This window comes from Lissotriton helveticus, chromosome 3_1 (assembly GCF_964261635.1).
Source record: "Lissotriton helveticus chromosome 3_1, aLisHel1.1, whole genome shotgun sequence".
NCBI classification, from domain to species: domain Eukaryota; kingdom Metazoa; phylum Chordata; class Amphibia; order Caudata; family Salamandridae; genus Lissotriton; species Lissotriton helveticus.
Genome location: NC_136061.1, coordinates 1,946,561,977 through 1,946,585,136, shown reverse-complemented (window position 1 = coordinate 1,946,585,136; position 23,160 = coordinate 1,946,561,977). Strand labels below are relative to the sequence as shown.

The 23,160-nt window shown below is 43.2% G+C and overlaps 1 protein-coding gene across 2 annotated transcripts in view; it reads left to right on the top strand.

Moving 5' to 3' along the window:
* Window positions 1-598: 598 nt before the first annotated feature.
* MEGF11 (multiple EGF like domains 11) overlaps window positions 599-23,160 on the top strand; it is a 1,491,879-nt gene continuing 1,469,317 nt past the window's right edge. Inside the window, exons 1-2 of one of the 2 annotated variants that reach the window (XM_078683026.1) lie at window positions 599-700; window positions 6,476-6,576. In XM_078683026.1, coding sequence (XP_078539152.1) covers window positions 6,516-6,576 — 61 coding nt within the window. In that variant the 5' untranslated portion in view covers window positions 599-700; window positions 6,476-6,515. The remainder of the gene's footprint in view (window positions 701-6,475; window positions 6,577-23,160) is intronic. The other variant, XM_078683027.1, reaches the window with a different exon arrangement.

The following is a 23,160-nucleotide window of genomic DNA, read 5'->3' as shown; positions in this document are numbered from 1 at the left end:
CACCTCTGACTCTGCCTGAAGCTGTAGGCGCTCCTCACATCCATTTGTTAAGGAGAACGAGCTAGTACTAAGATCATCAGAAGCATCATGATGGTCATTTTCCCTCTAAAGTCTGAATTTTGGACCGCCGATGAAGGGGTTTGAATGTGGGGGACAATGACCCCATGGTCTTAATTTCATTAGCATTCAGAATTAGAACTGATACAGCCATAAGCAGACAAAAAACCTATGGGGCGAACCCAGGTAAAGTCAAGTGCATGCGGCAATCCGCCTGTGAGCATCTGACTGTGAGGACTGTGACACTTTGGGTCTCGTCACAAATGGTGAGATGTTCAAATTATGCAAAGTAATGATGTTTGATGTTGACCTCTGCTATAGAGCAAGGGCATGAAGATTGGAAAACCCCGTCCCACAATGAGCAATGCCCAGTGAGTCCATTCAGGGTTATCACACATAGGTACCTATAAAAATGATTTTTTTGTAAAGTTTCATTTGTAATTGAATAGCTGTGCCCAGTAGTGGCCCCTTGGCTGCATGTGGCACCATTCCATCCACCACAAAAAGATAAATATGTGATTTTGTGTTTTTGTGCTTCCAGCTATGCGGTCACGGTGCAGGAGTCCTACGCTCACCCATTCGATCAGATCTACTACACAAGGTGCACCGACATACTCAACTGGTTCAAATGCACAAGGCACAGGTGAGTGTGAGCTGCAGTGGGTGTCAAGTGGTAAGGTGGGAAAAACTGCCCTCTCTAACTACTTCTCTCTCCTAAGATCGTTCACGTCGTACCATGTTACTTTCCGAGTTACGGGTCCTTGCATATAATGTGTGAGGACTCAGAAGACTTACACAAAAAGTGCGTGCCTCCCAGAACCCTCACACAACTGTGTACATTGCTGCAATAGGCCATCTCACGTTGGGTAGGTGCCTCCCATGGGAGTATGAGTACAGGCACATTTTGTTCCTCTTTTCTGCCCCTTTCCCCTATTGCTATCCCACACCGGCTCCGTTTTACCGGTTATGCCTTCCACACATTTAGGGAATGCCTTTCTTGATCCATCATATGCTCGGTGTGCTTGCCTTCGCCTAGGGCTCTCTCACCTGCATGCTGTGCACCTCTTCTCTGTATCTTCACAAGCAAGCTGTGCATTTCTGGAAGGTTTGTGATTGTGAGGTATCTGTGGCTTGGCTTGTAAGGTTGTTGTCCGCTCCGTTGCACTCAGACATATATCATTCTATGTCAAATTCAATGGCTAAGTGGGATTGCTCTAATCTAGTCCTGAATAGTACCAGGCCGGAGATGTGCACTAGACCCTTCGTCTTGGATGCCCATCTACTACTACAAGTTCCAAGGCACTGCGACAATCCGTCCTGCCATGCATTACTGCAGGAGTAGCATGGATGGGCTGACAGAGAGGTTCAACTGGTGCAGACTGACATATTTCTCAACCCCACTAATGATTCTCGTTGTAAGAAATCAGTGACCATCATCAGGACCCTCCCATTGTAGGTGGTGTAAGGGGTCCTATCCTCCCTAGTCGTAGAGGCGATCGTGGTGATCCCTAGGGGGTCTGGGATGATCAAAGCGAGGGGTTCCTAATTTAAAGAAATTCTGTGTTCTGTCCAGTTCATCATTCAAGGCAATGAACCCCCTCTGTCAATTCAAGCTAGGAGCGTTAGGTGGTACCCATAGTCTTCACTGGCATCCAGTGGGAGAGATGGTTTGGACAAGTGAAGGAGACCAAATGGTCTACCAAACTTGGTTGAATTCGGCCAGCAGCAAGAGGCCGCGGTGTGTCCTAGATGGCACATTAGCTCTGTTTGGTACCAAACCACGGTTCTAGATCCTCTCTTACGACCGTGGCTTGGCAGTACTCACTGTTTCACACAGTGAAACACAGCAAGGAAACCATCATCAGAACACTTACAGCAGCCTCAAGAAATCCAAACATAGGCCTGGGCACACACCTTTCTATTTTATGCTCTGTGGGGAAGACAGACCCTGTCACCCCCTACCTGGCAGTGGTATATTTCTCAGATATTGGGTTATGTGGCTGTTACACCAGCTATACCTACTATTGTCTGCTATGGTTGCATCTAATGATGCCCATGACTGTTGCATCGGTCAGCAGTCATGAACCCCTTGAGTAATAAACATACAGAATTACGGCAGCGGGCCCCTGTTGGTAATATTACATTGAACAAGGTTGTACAGTTCTTGTTGTGGGCCTACTACTTCGCACTACACTGCACAACTGTTTTTTAACTATTTGAGTTGTTGAGAGTGGTGAAAGGACATTTAAATCTGGTCCCAGGTTGGTTGAAATTGTGGTAGGCATAACTGTGTGGTAGAAGTCGATAAGGTTGCACGCAGGGTGAAAATAAACGAGCCCATCAGTGAGAACCTTTATGATATTAAGATCAACATGCACTGCTCCAACATATGGTATCATCACCTGCAAATAGTCCTTTTTGTGACCTGACATGGTGAAAAAGAGTCATAGAAGACATCTTTGCAGAAAGGGATAGGCAGATGAGCAGAGAGTTGGATTGGCGTATGGGAAGAAGATTTTACAATGCCAGTCAGGTTATGGTAGTGCCTGTCACAGCTCAGGGACAGTGGCGGCTGGTGACATTTGAAAGTTGGGGGGCGTAAAATTTGTGGCGGTGTGCACCATGGCAAGCGAGCATAGCGAGCGAGGCCGAACAATGTAAGGAGGGTTGGGGCACCTTTACTTCCTTTTCTGTATCCAGGGCGGACATTTGGTAGGTAATACCTGCCTGCATCAGACAGGATCCTGGTGCAGGCATGTATATGCTACCAACGTCCGCGCTGCATAAATAAGTAAAAGAAGTAAGTAAAGGTGACAGGTCACGAAACTCAAAGGCGCCTTCAGGTCTGACCAACAGCCTGTCTGAGCGAACAAGCCTCTGCTTTGGTGCGATCTCATCTCCCAGCAGGGAGCACCACTGGAGGCCAGCAGTGCTTGAGGCGGTCACGGACTAGTGATACTTTGATGTGTGTAGTGTAGTTCACACTTTGGCACAGAGTCATGCTGTGCAGACAGTCAAGCCCGCCAAATCCATTGTGCCACAGAGGGATTATAGCGATTAAAGTGGCGGTAATTGGTTGTGTGTGCAAACATTATTTTAGCCCAAATCCAAGGCAAGATTTTTCTTACATTACAAAACACTGAAAGCAAGAAAAATCTTGCGGTGGATTTCGTCTAAAATAATGTTTGCACACATGAGTGTTTTGGTATGCAGTATTTAATTTAGCTCCCGAGATGGACACTACTGCAAAAGAGACTCGAAATTACTTATTTTAGAACAAGTTACAAAGGAAAGAATATACGCGGTAAATATTTTAAAAAAGTAGTAACGGTAACAAAGCAAAGTTGCATTTGTTTTTCTTTCACTAACTAATTGGAAGTGCATACACATATTTGTACAGTACAGCCTTGGCGTTCACAGTTAAACTTACCTAAAAATAAAATATAGGTCATCTCATTCATTCATTTCCTTATTCAAAGTCCCGACCCTTAGAACCCACTGTCGGCCAGGGAGAACACCAACAATTTCGGTTCCCAAAATACACAATACCACGTCGACAAGGTCAGAAAACTAGGCCCAAAACACCCCTTCCTCTGCTTCAATTTCATGCGAGTACTGCCTTGCAAACTAAACTGGAGCTACCCAGCTAATCGAAGCCCAAAAATAAATGTGCAGACTAGTCTAGTGCAAAAAAACGGTAAACCGCTTTGCCGCTCTATGAATCCCACTTCCCCACCGGCCCCCCACTAAACTTTAACGGCCTTTCTTTATTCAGTTAAATGGTGTTTAAAACACTTTTTTACACAGTAGTGGTTTGAGAACTCAACCCTGAGGCAGACTCCTCCCCACTTCCCACAAGTAATGCTGCATGCCACTTATTTTTTCATGAATCTGCTTGTTTGCGCTATCAAATTATTTACCCAATTTATATCCTGGTGGAGATAACTGACCGTACGGTTTTTTCAAGTTCACCTTACTAGCTTCAGCTTGTCAAACTCGTCCACATAACCGCTCTAGCAAAACCCTTCAGATAACATGAAGGAAGTAATTAGTCAAAATCAACGAGACCAGCATTTAATTTAAGGGGCCACACGCCACGTTTATTACATCTAAACAAATATGCTGAAACCAGCTTACTTACATGGTGGAGGCTGCGTGTGTAGTGTAATTTTCACTTTGCACAGAGTCATGCTGTGCAGACAGTCACTGTCTTGACTAGAAGGGATTTTAAGGGAAGCTTCAAGATAGGCAACACCAAATCCTTTCCACAGGCTCCAGCAGTGTGCCACATCTTCACGAGGAGGCTGCTGGCTAAAATCGTGGCGAATTGCATTAATTGCAGTGCGGGAAGCAGATACAGTGAGTCTGCGCAGTATGTCTTCTTCAAAAGTTTTGATGACTAAGTGCGCAGATTTGCTTTTTCTGCTTCCTGTCTACAGTCTCAACCCCACCCTTTCCCAACTCCTCACAGGATAGGATCCACCCCTCCGTGACGAGTTGGGAAAGGGTGGGGATACCATGCTCTCTACCTCTTGACTGACGTGAGGCCACGGCATTACAGGGCTTCTGTCAAAAACGCCCGGGGGTAATTTAACACTCACGTAGTCAAGGGGAGGAGACTGGAGCTCAAAGCTATTTCTTTGCCGAGCTGATGACATCACAGGCCTCTGGGCTGTGAGCTCGTCCGCTCGGCAAATGCTCTTGGCTTTGGACCCGCCCAGGGGAGGAAGTTTATGGAAAGCGTCAGAGCCATGAAGCCATCACAACAACAAGCACAGTGAGTGGCAGTACAGCCCTCTGGTCGGCAAAATAGTTAAAGTGTGTGAACGTTTTCTTTGCTATTTTTACAAGGAGTAGTTTTATTATAATTAAAGCATTTAATTTGAGCTCGAAAGTAAGGGGGGCGGAGCCCCGACGCCCTCAAAGAGAAACCGCCACTGCTCAGGGATAGTTTTTCAAAAACCCATGGCAATACAAATTCAACCAAGCTGGGTAAAAAAAGCATCAATGCTTCAGCTCCAGAAGAAACACAAGATTCTGCCAGTAGGGCCGAGTCGGAGATAGCATTGGCTTGGATCCTTGGGTTGGACGCGGCACAGCTAATATCTGCCTACTTTGACTGGTCTGACCACATTTGTGGTGGGGTAGGTAGACTTTCCAGTCTTACTTTGAAGGGAGTCCTGAATACCCTAGACTTGCTTGCGTAGCCATCAATTCCATTAGGGGTGGTATAAACTGTCTTGGTTGTTGGGATTTGCCATTTACAGAACAGTCTACAAACTGGATAATACTGTACCAGTTTTGATGGATATTTTGATTTAAAAAACCTGTGCGGTGGCCCCGCATATCTTCATATACATCGTTCTGGGGGTAGCAACAGGTTCATGGATGATCCATTAACCAATAAGTGATTGAACCCCATTGAATAAGTGCTCTTGGACATCAAGAGCCTAACCATGTCTGTTTTCAGAATATTCTTTTGGAATAAACTTGGTGGGTAAATGCACATACCAAAGAGCTATTATCGTAATGATCATATAATGAGTTTGAGTCCTTGAGGGCAGTGGCATAGCTAGAGCTTTTTCCGCCCCAGGCAGTCCCTTAGGTTGGCGTTCAGTGACGGCTGATGCAGGTAAGAGCGGGGGTGGCAACAGACGTCAAAGTGGGACAAAAAATTTTAAAAAATTAAAACTTAACTTTCACTTACCGCCACCCCCTTAAAAGTGCCACCCCACCTCACACCGCCACCCCCCCAGGAAACACCACTGATTGAGGGTCCTCTTAAGGTTTCCACCCCACCTCCCACCGCCACCCCACCAGGAAACACCACTGCTGGAGGGTCCTCTTAAGGTTGATGCAGTACCAAATTTGTTGGGTGACAGTAATTCAGTTATAAACTTTGGTGATGGGGTATCTAGGATAGAGCAGTAAATATGTTTCTAATGCAATCTAATGTCCGTTCCTACATCTGCAGCGGATGTGATTCGATGCATGCTACTCTCAACAAGTGTGAAACCATGGCCTGTCCTTGGCTCTGCAGGGTTGGAAGCTGCTTCAGAGATTTATGGCATACGTTAGGCCCAGAATAGCTGCATGCTGGAAATAATGCAATTATGAATGCAAGGTAGCTGCCGCGGAGCAGCGCCGACTCCCTCCGAGGAACGCAGGTGATCCTAATGTGCAAGGACAGAGCCATGTCCGTGGCAGGGAGCGGGACGTGCTGCATATTTTGCAGGCTTGAAAGTTCTCCATTGATTTTTTTCCCCAGCATTGTGTTTTTTAATATCTAAGAACCTCATACATTTTTAAGCTGGTAGTGCAAGGATATCGTTGTTATAATTGATCGCAAATGGAATTCCAAAGTCTCGCATTGATTTTCACTCTTCTCAGACGTGTTATTTTGTGTCTTATGATGCAGGATCAGTTACAAGACGGCCTACAGGAGGGGCCTGAGGACCATGTACCGCCGCCGCTCGCAGTGCTGCCCGGGATACTATGAGAGCGGCGACTTCTGCATACGTGAGTATATGTCGGCTTCGCGTCACATGTCGCAGTGAGGATGGGATGTGAGATGGGAGTCTAGGGATGCAACACTGCACAGGCCGCAGGAATGGACACAAAGATACGGCATAATGCCTTCTAAATGTTAGTCTCCATATACCACATTTACTTTTGACATCAAATGTTGCTTATACCTATTGACCCCATTTGACTTGACATTGTCACTGGGAGCCAGTCCCACCCTTATCCTGAAGAAGTAGATATTAACCTCTATTTTGAAGCACATGTCTTGCAGGTGCAGTGGTCTGCAAAAATTTAAACAGGCAGCAGGTGATAGGAGGATGCTTGCAACATGTGTAACCACTGGCAAGTGCTCAGTGTAGCATTTCAGCCCATTGTTCTTTGGCCCACCATGCCACCTCAAATTGGGCCCAGCCACAAGCCGATCAGCCTGGGTCTTGCTCCAATCGGACAGTCGTGGTTGGGCCTCTTCAGTCGGTATAGCTTTGATCTGTATTGCAGGAATTCCTTCTATCATCTCTTGTTTGTATGATCACTAATATTCACCAGAAAATGCTAAAGCAGTAGGCTTTTAGGGAACATAATGATGACTAACAATGCGCACTAAGAAGCAAAATCTCAGAGAAAATAAGACCCATATAAAACAGAATCCCTTCCCCTGTCACTATGTATAATAGAAGGAAATACAATTCCTGTATTCAATCAAAGTTATTGCTGTCGACAATTCACACAAACAAAGGGAGTAAATACACTGGGAACACCTGCTGCGAAGAAGCGAATAGCTTTTAAGCAGTAAAGCAATTCAACAACCCCTCCCATTTATAACTGTAATACGGGAAGCGAACAAGTTGGGTGGCTAGTTGTGGGTACTTCTCTAGCAAAACCATTCAAACAAACAAACACACAATCTAGTAGTTAACAATGCCTCAACAAGGCTCCATTGTTCTTTCTTTTTATTGTCATAGTCACCTAATCAGTACAATCAATTCAAGGGCATCAATTAAAACACACTTCAAAATATTTTTTTTCACCTCCTGTGATAAGAATCATGTCAAATTCTGCCTGTGACATAGTATGCCCTCAAAGATAGCCTATGCCAGGTATCACCATGATGGAGGTTACTACATGACAATGACCAAGCCTTGTATCTTGATTACCCCTAAAAGTATACTCATCCTTTAGATTCAACTTCTTTGATAATATTGCTGTTAGATATAGGGGGCTTCTGTTTCTTCACTTACATAGCAGGCAAACCTGTAACAACTAAGGGCCACATGCATCAAAGGAAAAACCGGTTGCAAACAGGCAGATTCCCAGAATCTGCCCCTTTGCGAACCGTATTTTTGCATTTTGGATGCATCTTCCCATATGCAAAAATCGCAATTTAAGTAATCGCAAAATTGCGATTACTGTAATTGCAATTGCATTTAAGGAATCACAATTTGCGACTCCTTAAATGAAATGCAATAATGTTTAAAAAATTGCGATTTTGCAATTAAGGATCGCAATTACCGTCAAATGAAAGGTGATGGTAAATTGCGATTTCTTTGAAAAATGAACCAAAGTGAATTTTTCAAAGACCCATGTTACACACGCACATGCACATGCAATTTGCGAGTCGCAATTAAGGAATTTTACGGAATCACATTTTTTGTGCGAATCCTACACGCATTGAATTTTGCGATTTGTAAATAGCGAATCAGTAAACTTCGCTATTTAGATATCACAAAATGCAGGCTTGATGCATGTGCCCCTGAAACTCCTGCAAATAAACAGCACACGCAGCCCACTACAATGAAAACCCATAATCTGAGTGAATACCTTACAAATACATAACAAAAGCAGTGGGAGGGGAGAAAATACAGCAGAAGTTAAAATCTTGTGAAACAATAGCAAACAAAAGCATGTAGTCAAAGCACATTGAATACAGATATACGCACTACACGCTTAATTTTCATCCACACATATCAAACCAGCAAAAAAAACTCACAATGAAGAAAAAAATCCACACAACCTCCATCGAAATTAGCCACCAAAATTAGACCTGAAAGCGCAACAAAAAATACCTGCACCCACCACTCCAGATTTCTGGGTGCTTAATCGTTTAGTCAAAGGCATGTCCAAACAAGGCCAGACTGTGACAGTATATAGGCCTGGACACTAAAATAAAAGTGCCCCCATTAGTAATGAAGACAGCTAAAAAAGTGACCCATGTTTTTGGAGCAGTTTTGAACTTGTAAAGACACGCTGTATAAGTATTTTGCAATGTATGGAAGACTGCATGGATTTGAGCTAGCTGTAGGCAATTTTTGTTTTAATATCAGGGAAATCAACAGTGGAAACCAGTGCAGCAGACCATAAAACGGGCCACAGCCAAATCAAACAGTAGACATACTGAACTTTGAGACCAACCTGTTGAGACCTGCCTGATTGCCCTACACACTAGTCCGACCCTGCGTAAAATGCAAATTCTCATCAAGATCTAGCCTGTTGCTCCACTAGTCACTGGAAGGCTGGAATATTGCAACTGGACCACAACTCCTAAAGGCCTCAAGGAAGCAACACGCACCTCCAGTCCTTATGGTATATGAGCAGGCACCCAACGCCCATAGGGCTGGAAGGGATTCAGCCCTCCCCCCCCAACGTTGTGTGTCTCAGCCCGGGCTGATGCAGCTCGAGTAGCTGTGGGCTTGGCTGGGCAGTGTCTGGGGTCTTATCTCCAGCACGCCTGAGTTTTTCACAGGACTTTAAAGACCATTTGGATATTTACATACCTTTGTAAACTGGTTACCAAGGCTTATTTTTTTCTATTTCCAGTACCCCCTGGGCCCCCACTCTCTGCCTATTCCTTACATTTGTATTTTACACTTACTGTTGCAGTATGAGAATGCATTTCATGAAAAGGAATATAAAAGTAGGGTTCCCAAAAGACAAATACCAGCCATTTGTTGTTTAAAGAGCCTGCAAAGGCCTCCTCTTGACAATGATAGGGTATATAAAAAATAGTATGTATTTATTTGTAATGTGACTTTTATGTCTTTTTCCCTTTAATTATCAGTCATGGATCATTCAGACATCCCTAAAACACAATTCAAAATGCTTTCTATTTATATTTGCTCTTCCAAGTATGCACAGCTAAGTGGTGAAAATAGGCTTAGGTGACTGCTTTTTTATGTACAGCCTGGGACATCAATATCATGAGCTGGCAACCCTAATCACATGACTGAATGTTTGTTGCTGGATGAGCACAATATTTATTTCCTTCATCCGCGATCACAGAACAGAGCTGGACTGGGAACGCTGGGGGAGATGCGCGTGGAAAACACTGCAGCAGTTTTGGGTATAGGGGACCAATATTGCAGCACTGCTGCAAAACCACCCCCCTTTACTAAAAAAACAGCTCCCACCGGTCCAAAACCAGCCCCCACACTTCCTGCCCACTGAGAAAACACCAGGTGCCTGCTACAACCAGTCCGGCCCTGACCCTGAATAATGCCATTATAGCAATAGTTTAACTCATATCTGAAACCCTACTCCAGCCCTCAATAAAATGCTGAATTACTTTAAGTGTCTGGGAATGCACCTTGCATTCAGATAACTCACTCCTCATTATCGCCTTTTACTTTCACACTCACCCTGCACTCACAGCGCTTACAATGCACTTAAACTGATCACCATGCACTCAAACCATTCACCCTGCACTCACAGGGATCACAATGCACTCACTCTGATCATCCTGCAATAATACCATTCACCCTGCACTCACAGTGACCTCACTGCACCTATGCAACTTGCCATGAACTCACACAGTTCTCCCTCCACTTACCCTGCGGTCACATGAGCACACACTTCACTCTGCACTCACAGTGATCACTCTGCACTCACAGTGCACTTTCGCTGTTCACCCTGTACCTCACCCTGCAGTCACACAAGCACACTACTCACCATGCATTCATGTGAAACTTTACTCACCTGTGCCCTCACTGCTCACTCTGCAATCTCACTCAAACAAGCCCATCACTGACCATACATTAATTCATCCCACTCTGCACTTACATCCACACCTAAATTCATATGGTCACCTCAATTACCCTGCAGTCACTCCTCTCACCCTACTCTCACACTGTTGCATCGCTCACTGTCACCCACACAGTGCAGAGGGTGATTGTGCCTGCTACAAAGAACGTGTACAATGCTGATCACAGAACTGAGTGGGAGTAAACTATGAGTATCCCTTTAAAAAAATGAAATGTTTGTCAGAAAGGGGCAATAGAGTGGTGAGGTGCATTGTTGGCGAGTGGTAGTAGGGGAATTCATGGAGAAGGAGGAAATGGGGCAGGAGTGCCAAAGAGACTGTTGCCCGTGCGCGACCAGCCCTGGCTGTGAGTCTTAGCCCCCCCGAAGTTCAGGTCTAGGTACGCCCCTGTATACAAGCATTATGTTTTGGTTTGTGGTGGTGTCAGTGGCATTCTGAACTGACAGGAGGGAGTGTCATCAAAAGCTATGGTGGACCCCAAGTGTGGCAGCAGGCACCACTATTCTTCGACCATGCTCAATCAATCAATCAATCAGTGACACTTATAAAGCGCGCTACATACCCGTAGGGTCTCAAGGCGCTGGGGGGGGGGGGGGGGGGGGGGGGTGCCGCTACTGCTCGAACAGCCAGGTCTTCAGCTTCTTCCTGAAGGAGAGGTGGTCTTGGGTCAGGCGCAGGTCGGTCGGGAGGGAGTTCCAGGTCTTGCTCTGCAATTTTAACACAGCATATAGCAGCAGAAGATTATGTGCCACGATTGGAAGTCCATTTTGGATTGGGAATGCTCTCATTATCTACTGCTGAAGAATAATTTATTCACACCCATGTTGTTAGTAAAAATCTGTCTCCTTTCGAATGTTTATGCCACGAGGCCCGAGGCCCGAGGTCCTTGCAAGATCACAAAGGGTTTGCAGATCATCATGTTCCATAGAGCACCACAAACATCTGATGCTGAGGTAGGATTGCTTATCTCAGTCCCAGAGTCCGACTGGGTAAAGAAAAGGAGGACCGAGTAACCAGTAAAGTCTTTTTGCAAAAACACTGTTATGGAATAATAAAGTCAGCCAGGTTTCGGAAAATTAGTGTTAAGTGACATATTTAAAAGAACTATGAGTTAGTAATGTACAAAATGGTTAGGATTTTAAGGCCTCTTTAAAGGAGTGACTGGGAATATCCACCAAAACAGGAATTTGGGGGTGAAATAGGGGCCAATAATGGCACATGAATGAGCTCACACAAAGCAAGCTGTGTGTGTTCATTCCCCTCCAGCAGGCTTGACAACATAGAGGCTTCATTGTCGCTACAGATCATCTGTTTAGGTCTTGGTAGGAGTGAACCTAGCATTAAGAAACCAGCCCATCTTGGAATCAAAACAAACCCATTTTGTGTCCATAAATGTGAATCCCCAATGTTATTATATGGCTCACTCGCTCTTCCGGGTAGAATGATGGCAATGTTAGATACAATTATTATTAAATGTGTTTGTTCTATTTTTAATCTGAGATCTTTCACGCTACACTATGGAATGTGTGTTGACTTTGGATTGTAAAATGAAGAGTGACCCAGTTATCCTTTGTAAGCTTGGGTGTCAAGATATACTCAAGTATATGGTCAACAAGGGGATCATTTATGTGATTCCTTAGTGGTTATTTCAGGATTATTTGTAAGTATATGCGAAGAGACACATAGAACCAATCGAAGGAACAATTAATGTCAACAATAAAAAAATAAAATGAATAAAAACTAAAAATTGAATAATTCAACAATGGGGTGCATAACTACCAAAGGTCATACACTGATCATATACATAAAGTAAAGAACAAATAAATGAATGCAGAGAGTGCCCACTGAAGTTTGATAATCCACTCTTAGAGTAGAAAGTAATCCATAGAGTGTAACACTTTAGTTATAGATTCAATTTCCTTAGGTGTTGGATTTGAAACAAGAAGTGGCGCCACTGTTGACATTTCGTTCATTGGTTTACCAAATAAGTAAGACCATTCTCAGGACTCTATTAAATTCATTGTAACTGTAAAGTGTGTTAAAAAAAGTTTGCTAAACACACTTTGAGCACTGACTGGTGGTTGTAGAAATAATCGATTGTTCTTATTTAATAACTTCAAACTCTGCAAGAACAGCCTGTCACTAGAGCTCTGTTTTGGCTTCTTTAGGCAAATGAATCTCGTGAAAAAGCAAAGCAGCATAACCCCCGACGAAGGGCTTTCGTGAGGCCCGAAATACATTGGGGAAACGAAATAATGATATTGTTTTAGAGATCAAGCAACCCATTATAGGAACATTTCAAAAGATGATGTTTTGATATGAAGATTTGAAAAACATAATAAGAAACATGGAAGCTCTGGTGAATCATTTAAAATTCATTACAATTGATCACACGAGAGAAAAATATATCAGGTAGACGTGTCTACAGTGATGCAACAAGAGGGATGACACTCACTCATGTGGAAAAGTGCAAATATATGAGCCGTCTATTTGGGGAATGCAGGTGCTGATATAGAGTGTGCAGACATCTATAACAGCCAGGATACATGGGAGCCCACTGGAACCTGCTGATGTCTGTGTTCTGCCCAACCTCATGGGTATGAGGCAACCCACCCATGTGGGATCCTGCTAGGCACAGTCTGCCTACTGCAGCAATGAATAATGCTGAACAGAGATCAAAATCATAGGAGTGATAATGCTAACTTTTGATGGCAAGGCCTCTGACACCCCACTAATACCAGGCCTATTTGGCCTAAGCATATATCTGGTACAGCCTCAAGGATATAGAATGTGACAAAACTGATGTGTGTGTAACCGAAATACTGCCTTGCACTGTGTTGTCACTGTGCCCTTCATTGGGGATGCCTCGCCTTAAGGATTGTGTCCAGGTCCGGAAGGCACAATCTGAAATACTGTGTATTACTTTCAGCTACATTTTGAGCACATTTTAGTTCTAAAGTCCAAATCTGGAGTATTGCTTTGGGTTCTGGAGACAGAGTAAAAAGTAATCTTGAGAATGATGTTGACTTTGTAGCTTCTCATAAACTGTGGTGAATCCAACTTTGGAGACAACATCTTCAGAAGAAATTAAGATAGACTGTAATCTGTCCAGATGGGACACCAATGTGGTGAATAATGTTTAAGCCGGTGCTTGGAAATTTTGTGTATGGCTAATGCATTCAAATTCCTAAATGGAATAAACAAACAATAAAAAGAAAGACCAAGGGCACAAATCCATGAGCGTCAGAAGGGCGGTTGAGCAGTCACCTGTAGGAAAAATACAGAACATATAGATGATCAAGGTGTCAGCTAGAGCACAAGTGGCAGAGACACAATCAATAAATCTCCGCCATGTAAGCTTTTTATTATGCCAAATGAGCCCTGAGGAGTAGGCTCTTGTGCTCTGGTCTTTAGCTGTTCTCTGTTTGTAGTTGTTGCCTTTAACAAGGGAGAGGATGTGGCCTAATGGCTAGGGCGGTCAACCTCAAATCTGGGGAACCGGGTTCAAGTCTCGGCAATGATGCTCAATATCCTGTCATTCTGGAAAAATCACTTAGTCTCCCCATGCCAAACAACAACAAAACATGAATTTGTCCTTGTGTTACAATTGGTGCTCATGTAAAGCACTCTGATACCCGATACCTTCGGGTCAAGTTTGCGCTATATAAAACTCTGAAAAAAAAGACAAATGGGTAGCAAGTTATAATTGCGGTCATTCTCACATCTTTTGGAATGATGTACAGCAATTCATTGCTTTCTATGGTCTAGAAGCAGGGTGTGTTTGGACTGTGTGTCACTGTCAAGGTTGCTTCAGACTGGTAATACTTCATTTTAACACTGTGGATATCCATGTGAAAAACTTTAATTGGATGTGATCCCTGATTAGGATGAGATGATCTTGTTTGGTCATAACTCATATATTCCCAAATACACAGTAACTCAGTATCCTTTTGGACCCACTTCCACTAAAAGATAACAACCTCTACTGGATGAGCTCATTGCTTCACCTACTAGTGTTCTGTAATGTGCTTTGATATGCCTGGTGCTCAGAAAAATTGTTCTGCGAGAAACACTAACACTACGTACTTACTACATATTGTCTACAACGATGGTGGAACATCACTCTACTCTAATAAAAATGTTCTGCTGCCCATTACTGCTTCCTGTTGCCTCTGCACTGTATGTAGACTAAGCTCCTCGATTATGAGTGTCAGCAAGTGCAGCTTACACTCATGGTCCTCTGGAATCCTTTCCATACAGGGCCTTCTCCACATTGTGCTTCATGCATCCACTCTTGCTTCTATTGTTAATCATTGGCACCAGGTTCATTCCTCCAAATCGCTTATTCAAAATATGTATAGCAAGCATTACTGACACCCCATCAACCCTAAACTCTCTCCTAACTAAAATGTCACTAACCTGTCGTTTCCCTCTCACCTACTCGAAGTTTAACTTCGGACCTTACTTTGCGCCCGTGGTGCAGGGCACTGTGAGTCCGGTGGCCACACTAATGCAGAAGATGCTAACCCATGTGGACCTAATGGCTCTGCATCGCTCTAGTCTGGGGTCAGGTAGGTGGCATTGACTGGGGTTCTTCATGCTACAGCTTTAGGGATCTTGAGGTCTGACAGAGGACAGATCGCGGGAAAAGGGACCAACATTCCTGGGCCTCCTTGCTTCCTTATGGACAGGCCCCTCTTTTTGTACTTGATTGGCCCTCTTCCATGCATCCCTGGTCCTGGTCCATGCCACTCTTCCTTGCATCAGTTAATGCTCTGGGCTCACAAAGGCAGCACATGAGCAGCGGGTTTGCTCCTTATCTTTCTTACTTCCTATGAACCTGGTATTCTGACTCTTTCCTGCTAAATTCCTTCCAGGAACTAGCTGGTGCCTGAATTTCTACATTCTGCTCCTGATATTGCATATTCTTGCCCATGAGTTTGATGTTCTCTTGTGACCCGTTTCCATTTTCTTTATGGATTCTACTTGATTGAGATGTAAATCTCATATATATTTAGGGAGTACCATCCGCGACTGCAGAATGGTAGGGTTAGAGTTAGGCCTTAGGATGAGTTCGTTATTTTCTGTGAACAGAGTTAGGATCTTATTCTTACTCTGTTCTGTTCCTTGGAATTCCTCTTTGAACTTATTACTAAAAGTAACATGTATTTGGAGGAGAGGCTAGTGGTCTAATGCCATTTCATGCATTTATATTTGCTGTCCATTTCACATTTCAGCCTGGAGACCTACAGTAGGCAATTCACAAAAGTGGTTTTGAGACAACTCACATTGTTCAAGCCAGAGTCTTGGCATATTCCCTTTTTTACTAATACTGACCTGCAGTCTGTGGTCAGAGCAGGTGTCAGCACCAACTCGGCTATTCATTCTTGCTGGGTGGATGAGGTAAGCATTGCTGAGAATGCATACATTTGCTATTCATAATATAAAGGTTGAGTATTCCGAGAAGCGACCGCAGGCTGGATGCCCGACCTTCCCGCACACCCAGCTAGACTCTTCACACCTGCAGTTTGTTTGCCTCTCTTGGGGGTTCCTCCCTCACCGAGCTCTGAAGTGACCCAGCTGACGTGTCAGCGCTTTACAAAACTCTGTAAAGCATAATGCTAAAGATATAGCTCCTACCACGGTTGTACCCACGAGCATACATTTCATTTCTGTTGAACCTCTGCCTATCGGTTTTCGATTCACGTTGTCTCTGCGCGGGCGCGAGGCAACCCCAGCAGAAATAACTCCAAGACAATAACACATTGATCCACGCGCCCCTACATCCATCCGTCAGGGCCACTCCGGGCTCCCGGCAACGACAGCCTTTGTCTTTTTATGGGTTTTTTACCCACTGCAGAGAAACTGCTCATTGTTTGAGACGCTTTGTTTAAGCTTGTTTAAAAGTCCCCCGAGGGCAGCCTGAAAGGGTCTGTTAATTATCTGCAGCAGATTAAGATCTATGTTACCTCCAGCAGATCTGCGCACTCCGCTTGCGCGCCAGGCCGGAAGGGGTGGACATAAGTCACTCTCGGGTCCTTTGTCGCCGGGCGCCCTCGAGCGGACAGACGGGCACTTATGCCACTAAGTGGAGGGCGTCTTCGCCCCGGCGTTCGTGAGCGGGCCTTTGTCGAATGCTCCCCCTTTCATCCCCTTTGCTCACAATAGGCCTAGATAAAGCATCCGCTGGAGCGACGCGGGTCCCGGGTAAATCAAGGCGACGTCTGCGCACAGGCATCTCCGAAGCGCTGCATTAGCAGACCGGGTCTTCCAGGGGCGCCGCCGAAGGCGCTGTAACCAGAGTTCAGTCTGCCTCTTGAACATGACTGTCGTGTATGAGCTACCAAGTTCACATTTAATTCGGAAACGTCATATGTTGAAAAGCTGCGTCTTGAATCGTGTTTAGACCAGTCTGTGCGTAAGAAGTGCTCCCCAGCTCAGCACTTTTTAGTGGCAGGACACATGCCTTTGTTTGTGTTACAGTTTTGTGTATCGCGAACTTGACCCAAGGGCACTGGAGCACTTTACCCGAGCACCAGCTACAATAATCAAGGTCGCTTTCACTTTTGGAAGGAGGGATACTTTTCTATGACAAGTCATGTATTATGTGGTTACTTTGAGTTTTTTTAGGTTCTACAGCCATAGATTTTTTATTTTACTCTGTTTATATGTCTCTTGCAGCCTGTTTTCGTCGAAGTAAGTTGTCATCTATCCGGTGACGTCTAATCCACTATACACAGAACATCTTAAATCAATACACATGGTACAATGGCCTATGTGGAACAATTCTTTTTTTTCTTGCCTGGTCGATGGAACTTTGGCACGAGCTCTTTGGAAATGCTATACTGAACCCTCACGGAGTAAGATCAATTTAAACATCCTATATGCTCAGCAGATCATTGGTTGTCACTGTCCTTGCGTCCCAATTGTATCTCATGTACAATTATTGGGCCTGTGAGAATCCACTGGGTGCACTGAAATATATGCTGTTCCACAGCAAAAGTGTTGGGAAGTTCTGTAATAACAGAACTGTATGCCTTTAAGTTTGAGGGTGACTCCTGCGCCACTCTCCAATTGATGTTAATTCATACATTTGTGAACACAGCTGTTCTACTAAATGCTGAACGTTTATAGGTACAGAGGGCGTTTTGGTTAGCAAAAGAAAATTATAAAAGCTTGGAAAACGTTGAGAATAATGTTTAAGAGAAAGGGAGATTCTGAGACCTCTGATTGTTTCTGCCAAGAGCTTAACATTTACTATGGTTGATATGCAGTGGCTGAATATTTTTTGTATTTTTATACTAAGAACATTTTCTGTATTTTGCAGTAGCGCTGAAAATGTTTTGATAGTAGGGTTTAACCGGCATCGATGTTACATCACTGAAATCATAGGGACTGAAAAATCTGAGTGTCACTCAAAGAACAAGTGTAGCAAATGAGTCAAGTCCATTCAACAGGAGAGTTGTGAGGGTGTGCTATCCAGCTGGTGGTGCATTTGGGAGCTCACTGTTCCAAATATATTACTAAATCATAGTGTGATAACGAACTGTCACATACAGCACATTTCCATCAAAATGCCCCCAAATTTTACACTGACAAGCAGTTTTATCAATAAAACTACATAGCAAACAAGCAATAATGTGCGGAAATCAGGTTTAAGCAAATATTTATCATTTACACATCACCAAGTAAAATAACTGGATTTGTTTTGCTCCTATTTAAATCTTTGTTTCCATCACACTTCAAAATTACAAACAAGTTGCTTAATTTTTGCTTTTCTAACTACTGATACAGTTTGAAATATGTGTACAGGTATTTTACATGTATTTAAATGTTTTATGTTAGAAAAAATCTGGCATCCAAAAGCCTCTCCTTTCACATTTCATGTATCACGGCACGATTGAGAGAGAGTTTACTGTACAAAATCCTCTAACTTTGCAGTCAGAATCAAAAGAAAATACCAATCTCCATGTTAAAAGAATAATAAGCAATTTGTCAGAAGACATAGCCTGATTTTTAACCTCTGTCTTCGAATGTCCAGCAAATATGACAAGACTAAAATACAATTTCAAGGCATCTTTATTGCTTATTTACCTCTGAACTCCAGCGTGGGTTTTTTGCGAGTGCTGCAGCATCCCCACACCTCTACTTCCAGTGCATATAGTGTTGTGTATGTTTATCTGCCCCATTTTTATCATATTCCTTTGTGTGTATATTGGTGCTTTTTCTTTTCTGTTTTATATACTATTTCTGTAATTGGGGGGTTGATATTTTGGATTGTCCTATGATTAATTGGGCTTGACACTTTTGTTATTGTTACGCTATTGTACTGTTGATGTACCATCCTAATAAATTATATTTAAAATGAAAAAAATAAATGAGCCGTTATGAAAGACATCTGTGCTGCCAGAGACACAAATTGGCTCAGATGACAATAAGGAAAAATCAACAGTCGCCATTGTCCACCGCTACTGTTTGCTGACAGCCATCTCAAGACTTGCAGGACACTAAGTGACTATTCCTCCCATTGTCCACAGCTAACAACTTGTTTTATCACTTGTAGAATACAATGTTTTCCCTGGATTGGAAAGCACAGCGGAGAGAAGATTGGGGGTGTGCAGGCCATTAGAAGTGATGGCACCATGTTTCCCTCTGGTAGATATGAAAGCATCTTGGGGTGTAAAAATTCTGTGCTTAGAGGATGGTTAAAGAGATTGGGATGGTAATGGTCTCAGTTAGGCCTTATCAGCTATTTTAGGAATATTGAAGGCCAGCCTGTGACCTAGCTCTAGACTTGTAGGATACCCCCCACCAGCAGGTACACAGGGAAGGAATGTGGTCTGGTCTTCAGAGTAGGCCTGGACGGAGTTCCGCTATGTGGAACTCCGCAAAGTGACCCAAAAAACTCCACAGCGCTACGCGGAGTTCCGCAAGTGGTGCAGTGCATTTGGTCATGCCGTTCGTGTGGATTTTCAGTGCCGGGTGTTTGTCACGCTCTGTAAAATCAGCCAGAACGGCACCATGCGCAGCGCAAGAGGGCACTGCTTCTTTTCTTACCGCTCAAGTAGATTTTCTACCCTAGGGACAGCTTTCTCAACATGAACGGAAGGTTTCTCAGCACGAGCGGTCACGACCATCCGCTTCCGCCTACATTTAAAAATATGACCACCTGCATTGAAAAATCTCACCGGGAGGTGGATTTTCCTTGCTCCCAACTTGATGTTGGTGAGCACAAGCAAGGCAAAAACTCTGCATGTTCCACAGAGCACAGAAAACTCTGCGAACAGAATGGGGTTCACCACACAAGCCTACTTCAGAGGTGGGAAAAATGTTGGTAGTGTTGGGTTTGGTTTGGAATCACAATTAAGTTTGGCAACTGGCAGTCATTCAAAGATGCTATACATAGCACAGCTTTGTGTACAAATATCCAACTTCTTTGGTCCTTTCTATTAACGAACTGGAAACTCATAGCATATTGTTTTTACTAATATGTCATAATGTATACATTAGATTACACTAAAACAATATTTACAAGCGATTAGCATTGAAATACAGAAAGAACAAAGAGAAGCATAAACTAGTCAATATTTGAAAAGATAATCCCACGAGGTATAGGAAGAACAAGGGAAGCACAATAAAAACTGATAGAAAAGTACTGCAAAGAATATATTATGCAGCATGTTTCGAAGCAATGTCTATAGCTATCAGATTGTCTGTATTCTATGATACAACCTCACTGTTACATTTAGTGTCAACGTATGTTTCGGCTGATTCTGTTGGTTTGTGGAGCTGTCATCAGGAGAGTAAAAAAAAATGCACAGTAAATGTTCATAATCTTACGGCTCCTCCTAGCACTTGATGGGGATGTCTGGCCCTCCATTGTCATTTGAACTTTAAACTGTAATCAAGGGAGAGCCTTTCTTACAGTGTACTTGACTCAGGAAACCCAACCTGCCTCAAGAATACAGTGTTATAATTCATGGAAAAGAGGTTTCAAAGTTATGAGACACGGAGGTTGAAGTAAGGGTGAAAGTGGAACAGTGTGAGGGCCTTTGAAATCTATGAACATTGTTCTTTATTGCTCAGAATCCTCCTTGTTATTTGGAAGCTGCTTAAAGAAAGGGGAAAGCCTACATTTATGCTGTATATACTAATAAAGCAGCAATTAGCAACATTATTTTGATATTGTCAAGAGTTGTTTGTTTAAAGACACAGTTTACAAAAATATTTTGAAATTATCATGAATTGTTTAAAGACAAAATAAAACATATAATGAAAGCCCCCTACGCCTGCAAGAACATTTAGCAAAATGCCTCCTTAGTATGTTATTGGAGGTCTACTTGCCCTCAGCAACCACGTCACAATGAAAACATATGCACCAAACAGAGACACCAAGATGAGAGAGGAGGTAAAGATAGACAACATTTCTCATCGATGAGCTAACTAATGAAAAATCACTTTGTCCCATTATCCACACACATTTCCAACCCCTGCAGAACCATGCCAAAAGATGATACACATAAATTCACACTCAGAGCCTCAAACAGTTCCCCCACTGCCACATCAGGTGTGATATCTCTTGAATTCCACCAGAAACGCCAGGTAGAGTCTGCTTTCACAAACATGATCATTCTTTGTTCCCTTGATCCTCACTGGGTACAACAGTGCCATCTCTGCCCCTAGTTGAGCAAACTACTTCCTTTTAGATTTTGCAGTTCCTGCCTTTTTACCTGTGTCTCCCTGCTGAAACCACTAAAGACAAATATCTACTGGCTGCACAATATCGCTAGAGTCCATTTACACAGTTGTAATTTTATTTATAACTTGCTTTCTACCCCTGATGAGGCAGTAAAAACGCTTTTTCGGCGAGTAGCACGCTACCCAAAAAGGATTAGTGGGAAATTAGTATAGTGGAATATGAAATTAATTTGAGCAGTGGATATGTTAGTCTGTTATTTGGATTGAGAAGGATAGTGAAGGGATAGAAGAGGAAAAGGTTTGCAATTATATAGCACTTGCTACCACTGATGAGGTGTTGAAGCGCTTTTTGGTGAGTAGCATGCTACTCTGGAACCCGAGAAGGATTAGTGGTGAAATATGAAATTAATTTGAGCGTTGGACATGTTTGTCTGTTATTTGGATTGAAAAGGATAGTGGAGGGGTGAAAGATAGAAGGGTTTGCGTTTACATAGCTCTTGCTCCCCTTGTGACGTGTTGTAGCACTTTTTGGGCAAGTAGCAGGCTACTCTGGAACCCAAAAAGGTTTGGTGGTGAATTTGTGTAGGAAATATGAAATTAATTTGATTTGAGTGGTGGACATGTTGGTCTGTTATTTGGATTGTAAAAGGAATAATGGAAGGTGAGAAGGAGGAAGGATCTAGAAAGTTTTTTCAGTGTGGAATTCATAGCAGTAGGAGGGGTTGTTGTACCTTCCTTAAAAAAAAATCACAAAATAGAATTATTTTAAAATGCACTTAGAAGTGGGTAGATTTAACATTTTAATAAGAGTTAATAATTGTTTGATATCTATGAAAGGAGGCAAAGGCTGAAATGGGAAGATCAGCTCAGAGGCAAGCATTCCGTTCAAGCACTCCTTACTACCATATCCACCATTAGCCAGAGCTAACACATAGCTTCATTTATTTCCTTTGTACCTATTTGCAGAGATGCCTGAGTGCGAAATGGCTGTATTACTCAAGCTTTTGCCAAGTCTTTCTTTGCTTTTTAATAATGTTATCCTTTTCGATTCTCATCTTTCTTTTAATTGATTTTTGTTTTCTGCAGTAGTGTCACAAGTAAGTAAGTAAGTATGTAAGGTTAATTTTGGTTGGAAGAGTTGCTCAACTCCAGTTTTTTTTGTTTGCCTCTCTCTTTTAACCCTGACACGCTCTTGTTTGGAAGCCAAGCACTCCTTCCATGCTAACATATAAGAAAAGCCACTGCTGCGCAACCTCGCAGTAGTTGCACTGGTGGCACGTCGAAGGGCTACAAAAGGCAAGCATGTCTGCGCCTAAGACGAACCAAGCATCAAGTCTTCCATCCATTGCTCAGAAAATGCATCAGTTTGAAAAACATACTCAACAGTAGAACTCGCTGCATGTAAACCAATAGCTAAAACAACCTTGGTGTTCTGTTTTGTGCCCGTGCACGGCACCAGGTCTTGTATCCTGTCACTCGTGGGTTTTCAACTGTACAGTGTTTGTCTTCCTCAGCCTCTGGAAATGGGAAAACGTCCTACCCCTCTACTAATCCTCATTCTGGAGCTCCCAAACACTTTCTTATAAATGTAAGATCAGTACCTAAATGCAGTGAAGATACTGTGGATTTCATTGAAATGTGTTCTCTGAGTGCTTTGTTTATCATGGAGTTTTGGCTAAAGGACTTTTTCACCCCAGATATCTCGCTGGCAGTTCCCCTAGGTTACGCAAGTATACGGCATGACCTGGAGGGCTTCCTTGGCGGTGGCCTAGCCATTATATGCAAATCAGACTTCTCTCGGGTTAAGATAAATTCAGCTTCTATACAGGATGGCCAAATATTGCTTT